We start from the raw sequence: 9,065 nt of genomic DNA, 5'->3' as shown, positions 1-9,065 counted from the left end.
GGGCAACAAGACGAGCTCCCAAGAAAAAGAAAATACCACTGACTTATTATTAAATAGAAACTTCATATTTATTTTCACTGATTAAAGGAGTTAGGTCACAGTTTGCGCATCTTGAAAATTTGGGCTAAATTTTTCAAGTTCGTCGTTTGTAATCCGTGTCGACCTTCTCCATCCTTAACCATCCTTGTTCCTTTTTGGTTTATTATTATCTGTTTGATACTTTTCTGTCTCATTTAACTACTATTTCCAGGTTTCCTTCTATTGATAGGTAATTTTGTACGTGTACGTGTACACTTCTAAAATGCACTTTTTGAAGACGCGAAAAACAGGTAAAATAGCCATGGAACGTCAGCCAACGTACAATTCTCAAACAGTCTCGAACTCGTGGTTTTAAAAGCGAATAACTGTACAAGGGAGACGTAACATGATTAAAAAGCTGATTTCTTTAATACAGCGGACTTTACCTTGCCTTTCACCGTCTGCATTTGTGACTTGTTCAAATCATTTAGGTCCTTTTGCTTTAATCCATCAACAGACTTGGCCCTCAACTCTAACAACTCTTTGTTTTTCTTGTCAATCTTCTTTCAGTTAAGTGTGGCTTGAACAAAGCTTCACGTCTATTTTCCAACTTTTCTCGTTAATTCATGTAAAAACATTTACCTTTTTAACCAAGCTTTACGAATTTACATCCGGTTAGAGACAACCCAGTCGAGTCCGTTCCCAGAACACCCCTCGCACGACTTGATTTTATCTCGCTCCCGAGCTCTTGATACGATTGAATGGGAGGGAGAGGAAACATGTCTCATAAGTAAATGTTATGGAAAGGGCTCAAAAGGAAATGCGGTGTTAAGGTCTCCTCAAAATCCAGTGAAAATTAGGATTAACAAAAAAAAACAAGCAGAGAAAAACTTTTTAGGGTTGTTTAAGCCCAGGTTTAAATCACGCTTCACTATACGTAACTTCTGATCTCTCAAATTCAGCCGAATATCACTTTTATTGATATCTAGAGCCCGTGAGACTCCCATATAAAAAGGAGTGGAGTGCTCGTCGAAAATTTTCAAAAGAACCCCTAAGAGGTACCAAAATCCTGTTTTGTGGGCGTGGCTTGAAATTTTTTTCATGCCTAATAGATATCAATTCTAAAACAAAACATTATGTGAAGGTGAATTAATCAACATGACGCGAGCGTGGGACAAAGAGAAATTCTGCGTCCCCGACAGGAATCGAAGCCATGACCTCCCGAACACCGGGTGGGCGCTCTATCCACTGAGCTACGAGAACTCATGGAGAGCAAAATCATTTAACCGAGTTCATATATGACAGGTGTCCTGCATACTGCTAGGATCAACGCTATCGAAGTCATCGTGAGTAGTGATAAGTTAATAAAGATGGTGAATTTTAAGCTCGGTAATGAAATGCGAAGGCGAATTAATCAGCATGACACGTTGATTAATTCACCTTCACATTTCATTACCGAGCTTAAAATTCACCATCTTTATTAACTTATCAACAAAACATTATCTCCTCTCATAGTTTTTTTTCGCCAATAAAAGGCTCCCGCTGTAGACCTTTTGAGGCTGAACACCCTGAGAGGCACCAGAACCGCTTTTTTTAACCCCCTTAAAGGTACGACTAGGACCCCCATTTTTTTTATATATGGGAGTACCCCTCCCCGCCCCCCGCCCCCCACCCCCCGCGCCGGGGTCTAGAGAGTGTAGATTGTGGATACAGCCAATCCTTTATCACACCAGGTGATAGCCTCTTTGTAAAGGAGGAGCTTCACACAGGCACTCGCTCCTGTCAAAAAAAGAAATAGACTATGTTAAATGAAATTCAGCTGGTTTGCTGATTCGTGCATCATGAAGCCATTGTGTGTACTCCTATTGCAAACTGTCTTCGCTACAACGTAGAAATGAACCAACGTGTGCTTTGTGTACACCAGCTTGTACTGTCCCTGTAACAAGCGTTCTATACGTACACACGAACAGGCATGTCCCCGCTTCACGTCCCCGCAACGTGACGCCTAGTGTGTGCAAACATAAAGCTTAGTTCAAACACCTGTAACACAGTGAAACCTGTATTAAGCGGATCCCATATTAAGCGGACACCCTCTATTAAGTGGATACCAGCTTAAGTCCCTAAATTTTCTTCCTACATTTACTGTAAAAAAAAAAAAAAAAAAAACCTGCATTGAGCGGACACCTCTGTTAAGCGTGCGCGGACACCGATATAAAGCCATTTTGTTGCACAAAACCTGCAATAAGCGGACACTTCAAGGGCTTTTTACTTTTGAAAGCTCAGCACAGACTTCTTTAACATTGTTCAGCGATGTCGTTTTAAAGCTAAGTAGATTACTTCAGATTGATGCATTGACTGACTGGACATTGTGCTATGAGCAATCTGTGATCTCATACTGTGTTGCACTGAGCTACAAAGGGTTAATAATTAACTATTATTGCACAATATATTAGAACCTGCTTAGAGAGGACACCCTGTATTACAGTAAGCGGACACTAGTGAGGGTCCCAAGGGTGTCCGTTTCATACAGGTTTCACTGAATACGTATTTGGCTCTCAAATGCTGTCTTATGTCGGAGGTCAACGAACTCGCCCGCTCATCACCGTTTTCCGACTCTAAACTACCAGCGAAAAAATTACCAAATGTAGACTTTTTTATGCAGGCATTTTTGATAGCCTGAAAGAACAAAATTACCTAAACAGTGAACTGTATGGACAGGAACAACAAAGTTAGATTACAAAGAGATGAAACCCTTACCTCTTGCTATGGCTTTGATGTAAGTTGGCTGCAGCTCCGTGACGGCTTTTGCGTCATCTAGTGAATCTTGATAATTCCCTTGAAAAATTAAAGGAGCTCAGTCACGGTATTTTGAGTTATTTTGGCCACAAACAAAATTACCTTCAAATGGTAGGAAACCTGAAAATAACAGTTTAATAAGATAGAAAAACACCAAAGAGATAATGATAAACCATAAAGGAACAAGGATGGCTAAGGATGGAGAAGATTGACACGGATTACAAACGACGAATTTGAAAAATTGAGGCTAAACTTTTCAATATGCGCAAACCGTGACTGCGCTCCTTAATGGAGGCGAAGTTTTACAGTTACAAGTCCGGTAGAATAATACAATGGAAGAGTGACACATTACTCAGTGGTAAACTCAAAGAATTATACATAGAACATGGTCTTACCCGAATAGAAATGAGCCATTGATCTGTTGTTGTACAGTTTGGCATTAAGTTCGTCATCCCTGCAGTTCACCTTAATTCCTTCCGAGTAAAATGCAATGGCGTTGCTGAATTCCTCTCTTTTAAATGCACCATTTCCTTCATTCTTGTACACCTCTGCTATTGCTACAAGTGGACACAATGGTTATGGCAAGAAAACAAACAGACCCACGCGCAACTAAATCATGTGCTTTGTTTGTCTACTCTCACCTTGCAAGGTGATGTCGTCAAAAGCCAGTGTTCCTTCACCAGTCGGTGCGGAGTCTGTGAAATCTCTTTCTTTCTCAGTCCTGACTTCGTTCGTCGCCATGAACAAGCTTGATCTGTTTCAATGCTGTGAAATTGTTCAATTTGTAGATAGTGAATTATGAATGCAGACCTTACATGAATTAACATAAATTAATATTAATATGACTGTTTTACTGACAGGATGTTTCGGAGCCGAACGTGTGATGTGTTAGCCATCCCATCCAGGCCGGTAGTTGCAATGTTTTTCTTAGCCGCACCATGCCACACAAACCGGAGTTAAGCGCTGAAAACGAGCGTGATTTTTTTGTAGGGTTGTGTGTGTTTTGTGCTTTTTGGATTGTCAGGCAAGTAGTTAAGTAGCTAACCTGTTTCTCTCGTCGTAGGTACAGTATTCGATAGAATACATACGCGGAACTAGAACTTGAATTCGCTGATCTTACGCTGGTAAGGGAAAATTCTGCAGCATTTTAAAGTGTGGTATTAAAGACAGACAAAACAACGATAAGATAATTTTTGAAAAGCGTTTCAGAACCGTCATCTCAACTGGTAAAAGGTCCTAATTTATGATATTTCAATGGTGTTATCTTAACAAAGCAGTCAAAGTTAAGAATTCAAAGTAGAAGCAATGCTACTTAGCTCCACTTACTAGCGAGAAGATTTGAAATGAAGTTTAAGGAAGTTACAAGTTGGATCTCATGGTACTGCCAAATAGCTCCTAAGTACGGGGATTTTCCTTCCAAGTAGAAAGGAAAACTAGATTTCCGTAGGAACGTTTATAGTTTCAGGGATAAATTTTTCTTGTCACAGGCTTTATAGGCTACGCGTAGTTCCTCTTTCGCTTAGTCCGTCGTACGTGACGCGAAAGAAAACCGCGAGAAAAAAATGGCCGCGCAAAATCCTGGGGGCAGGAGCGCGCAAAACGCTCCTCGCTCCCAGGATTTCGCGCGGCCATTTTTTTCTCGCGGTTTTCTTTCGCGTCACGCACGACGGACTAAGCGAAAGAGGGACTACTCGTAGTCTATAAGCTTTAAGACTGAAAGATTATAGGGAGGTCACGCCGGAACGTCTGCGGAAAACGATATACTATAAATGCTTATGACTGATTAAGAGATTCGAATGTGATTATTCGCTTACATGCAAGGTTCACGAACCCTGAAGAGGTATTTACTTGCTGTAGTGTCCGTGTCACGGAGCGAAATTCCTGGAATCGGGGGAACCCCCGTTTGCTGGCTTACTTCGTTTCGTTTCGCAAAATACAGTAAGCCTTGCGTAATACAGTACGCTTTGCGTTGCGGGCTTACTGTATTTTGCGAAACGAAACGAATCGAATTGAAACGAAAGGAATAAACCTGTACTGAAATGAACATATCAAGTATCACAACAGTCAGATTCCTCCGTGCGATAACCTATACAAGGAATAGCCGAAGTGTAGAATTTGTAAATTCGAAGATCTGTATTTTGCGAAACGAGCTCTTCGAAGACTGTTACGATATGTAACTTATTTGTTCCGATTCTTTAACACTTTTCGTACATGCTTATTCGTTTCGTTTCGTTTCGTCTCGTTTTGTTTCGCAAAATACAGTACGCCCGTTCGCGGGCATTCACCTTCCCGGCGTCGACAAAACCTGGATCGGACCGGACCGGATCACGGATCGGATCACGGACCGGATCACGGACCGGATCACGGACCGGATCACGGACCGGATCAAGGAAAAAAATTCAAAATTCAAAATTCAAGATTCAAAATTCAAAATTTTGTTGAGCAAATTACACTAGAGTGACTACTGTGAGCAGAACGTTTTATTTAATTCAGGTGTGATATTCCTTTATTCTTTTATAATATCAAGCCAACTGGGAGCTGGTCACAGATGAATTTTTTTCAGGCTTTGGGTTTTGACTGCGATGATCAATCATGTCTTCATATCTTTCTCCCCAGTTCAGATAAATGATATTTCGTATATTCGCTTGCATCAAAGGTAAACTGTCATAAAACGAGTAAGCATGGTAATAATAGGACGAACGTATGAATCGAAACACAAAAACTAAAAACACCAAAAAAATTAAACACCTGATGATTTCAACCAATTTCCGTTTCTGAGACAAGTCTATACTTTTACAAGATGTGAGTTTGGAATACGATATTTCGTACTGGAATAAAACGAAACAAACCATTTGTATTTCAAGGAAATATAGCTGTTTTACAAAAAATTATAGGAATAACATCGATAGTGTGAACGATAACGCAACCCGAGAATAAACAACATTTTAAGAGTTACGTCACGGTTTTTAGAGTCATTTTTAGGCTCGTAAAGAGTTGCCTTTATATGGAATAAAACCTTAAAATGATCGTGTTCTAGGATAGAAAGCACTTAAGAGGCAAGAACAAATCAAAACGGAAAGAGGATCGTTAAGGAGGGCAAAGATTAACGAGGACTGCAAATGACGAACTTGAAAAACTAGGCTAGTTTTTCTAAGATGCGCAAATCGTGACGTAGCTCCTTTAAAGCAAGTCATGTCCTTGAGCTTTCGTACGTAAGCTTTCTCATTAACTGTAACGCTAACTTAACGCTCACATCTGACGCGAAAAAGTAGCCGAGAATTAGCTACTGATACTAACAACAATTTCAAAAACGAGAATGGAAGGTTCACGCAAGCTTCGAACCAACTATCGTTCAAATATAACTATATCTGCCTGTTCATTACAATTTAAATTCGTCGTAAATTAGGCGCTTATGTGGCTTTTTAAATGACCTCTTGTCATTCTCTGTAATTAACATGTCATTGCGTCAAATTCGGGATTCTTATTTTTATTTAACATATTTTAGTTTTTCACTTTTATTTTTTATTTATTATTATCTTATAAACGATTTAATTTTTTTTGTTTTCTTTTTTCTTTAAAAGGTTTTTTTTTTCTTTTTTTTGTGATCCGATCCGTGATCCGATCCGTGATCCGGTCCGGTCCGGTCCGGTTCCATCCGTTCCTGGTTTTGTCGACGCCGTTCACCTTCCTGTTTGCTTGACCAAAAGCACAAACATATATCGTTTTACTTGATTTAATTTCTCGATACCGTCTTCTAATAACCTCTCAGGAACCCAGTAAAGGGAAACAGATTCTTGCACATTTATATTCTAGCCGAAAATTCAAGAAAGTCGACCTTACATACGATTTTAAAACAGCAAATTCGCGTAGCTCGGCATGAATCTAGACAACGTACCGTCTATGAATTTTTTTTGCTTGTGAATTCTTTCGCTTTTGAATTCTAGTCTTTTTTAGTTAATTACCACGTAAGTCTACCCGTAATATGGAAAAATATATCGAAATCAAAAGAAGGCTAGGTGTGATATAACTGACTCAGGAAAGCATTTCAACGAAGCAAAGTGACATAAAATTATCCACCTTCCAGCGGTTTGATACCGGACGCCATCTTGGATTGGTATAGAGACGACACTGTCGACACATTGCCACCAACTCATTAGCTATGTAAAAGATCGAGAAAAGCGCACGTCTTCATGCACTTCGTAGCTTATTAGACTAAATTTCTTGTGTTCTGTAACATTTGTGGCCGTCACAAAGTTTATAGAATGTATAAAGGTCTTGCAAAGACCTGTTGGGCCTTCTTTTGCTACCATATCAAACCAAGATGACTGTAAATTACCTACGTAACTACAGCGATACCTTATGCTTTTCTCGACGTCGGCATGATGCCTCCTGTTATACATCTCAGTCTCTAATGGCTAAGATCACCACTGGAATTGCCATCAGGAGAAGAGTGCTCTCTTTATAACCGCGTGTGATCCCAGTCTCTGTCATCCAATGCGATCTGCCCGAGGCCTGCGCTACTGTAAAACAAAGTGTAAGCTCGTTGCGATGACTGCAATTGTATTCCGAAAACATTTTCAACTTACTTTCTTACCTGCGACTCAAAAATTAGTATAGTTTAACTCAAGAGGCCTATAGAGCAATATTTGGAAATTCTGAAAGCACTAATGTTATACTGATCCTTAATTTTGAGAGAATGCTACAGCATCAAGAGCAAAACTTGTGTGATTAAGACTTCGGGTGTTCTTCGTCAATCTTCGGGAGATCGGAAATATTAACTGACTTGGTGGTAACGTTCAGGTCAAATTCAGGAGTGTTCGGGAGAGCCGCTTCAGGTTTCTTCGGAAATCGTTGCTTGGTTACTTGGGTACTGGGAGTACCCAGTATCTGAAGGCAACACTATTTTGTGCTGGTGCGTGCTGGTGCCCGGGCACCAGTGTTCGGGTACCGAGTGTGAACACAACATTAGTCTTTCCTGTGTCTGGCCACGACCCAAAGAAGCCTGGGGCCCGTTTCTCGAAGGTCCCGAAAAGTTTCCACACCCGGAAAGCTGTGGCAAAGTCTCAAACCTTATGATTACGGATGCCGTTTTATTCGCAAAGGCCGGCTAGTGTGGTATAGGGGTATTCGCGTGATGCGTGATTAGCTGATTTTATTTTCCGTGAAAAGTGAATTGAGGAAATTATTCTTCGTGACTCGTGACCTGAAGGTTTTGCGTGACCCGTAGAGAATCTGAATTATTAACCGATATTCGTGATTTTACGATTCTATTCTACGTGATTTTAACTAAGACTGGCTTTGCGGGCCCGAAAAGTTTCCGTGACTTTCGAGAAACGCCCCCCTGGTCTGATTAAGGTTAGTTCGCTTTGTTACGGCAACTAATTCTGCTTGCTTGACAAATAGATGACTTGCTCGGTTAACTCGAACACCACGATCTTCTGATCGCGTCCTTCACTGCCTGTCTCACTTCCTCCATCTTCCAACAGTACAGAAATGGGTTAAGAGGTGAGTTTAACAAGGCGAGAGAACATGTTACATACTCAGCGAGGTAAAGAGTGGTGTAACCAGTCCACTACATGGGCGAATCTAGGGGGAGAGTGCAGGGGGTTCGCACCCCCCCCCCCCCCGCGAGATGCAGCCTCCTTCTTCGTTTTCGCTTTTAAAATTTGTTTACCTCGCCAGTCAGTTACGCCATTCCTTAGTGGTGCACCCCGGCCCTCCTAAGAAAAATCCTGGATCCGTCCCTGCACTAATAATAACAATAACTTCAACTGCTAAACCAAATGGAACATAAGAAACCAGAGATGCTGTTTGCACCCATAATGCACTGGACACTGTCTTCCTGTATCGAGTGGTATTGACCTCCGTTCAGTTGTCCTTGGTGGACATGGTCCTGTTTTTGAGCTTGATGTTGACGAAGTATGAGATATATTTTACAGCAACAACAACTTGAGATTATCATACACGGCATCACCTCTATGCAAATGAGGCTTACAAAAATAACCTCGTTGAAAAACAATACAGCCCAAATCGAAGCCTAGTTTAAAAAAACTTCTTTACGTAGGGTTCAGAACAATCTTAAAGTTTTGAAAAGTTGAGGTGGCTCTGAACCCTGTGTACAGAGTTGTTTAAACTTTGCCAAAAATTGCGTCTTATCATTCTTATCAAAAATACATAAAAAATACATAAAAAATTTACCTTGACGTTTTTAAATTATAAGCCCCTAAAGCTGTAATTAAGGGTGTTTTTAG

The 9,065-nt window shown here is 40.6% G+C and overlaps 1 protein-coding gene across 2 annotated transcripts in view; it reads right to left on the bottom strand.

Moving 5' to 3' along the window:
- The window catches only part of LOC110039713 (uncharacterized), a 12,293-nt gene extending 4,721 nt beyond the window's left edge, over positions 1-7,572 (bottom strand). The window contains exons 1-7 of one of the 2 annotated variants that reach the window (XM_089281142.1): positions 7,409-7,572; positions 7,171-7,331; positions 3,456-3,579; positions 3,210-3,371; positions 2,776-2,853; positions 1,730-1,797; positions 465-578 (exon numbers count right to left, since the gene is read on the bottom strand). In XM_089281142.1, the coding sequence (XP_089137268.1) occupies positions 465-578; positions 1,730-1,797; positions 2,776-2,853; positions 3,210-3,371; positions 3,456-3,555 (522 nt within the window). In that variant the 5' untranslated portion in view covers positions 3,556-3,579; positions 7,171-7,331; positions 7,409-7,572. The remainder of the gene's footprint in view (positions 1-464; positions 579-1,729; positions 1,798-2,775; positions 2,854-3,209; positions 3,372-3,455; positions 3,580-7,170; positions 7,332-7,408) is intronic. The other variant, XM_089281140.1, reaches the window with a different exon arrangement.
- Between the last annotated feature and the right edge of the window lie 1,493 nt (positions 7,573-9,065).

Source organism: Orbicella faveolata, unplaced genomic scaffold (assembly GCF_042242905.1).
Source record: "Orbicella faveolata isolate gen_17 unplaced genomic scaffold, um_ofav_v1 contig_48, whole genome shotgun sequence".
NCBI classification, from domain to species: domain Eukaryota; kingdom Metazoa; phylum Cnidaria; class Anthozoa; order Scleractinia; family Merulinidae; genus Orbicella; species Orbicella faveolata.
This window is presented reverse-complemented; position numbering and strand designations above follow the sequence as displayed.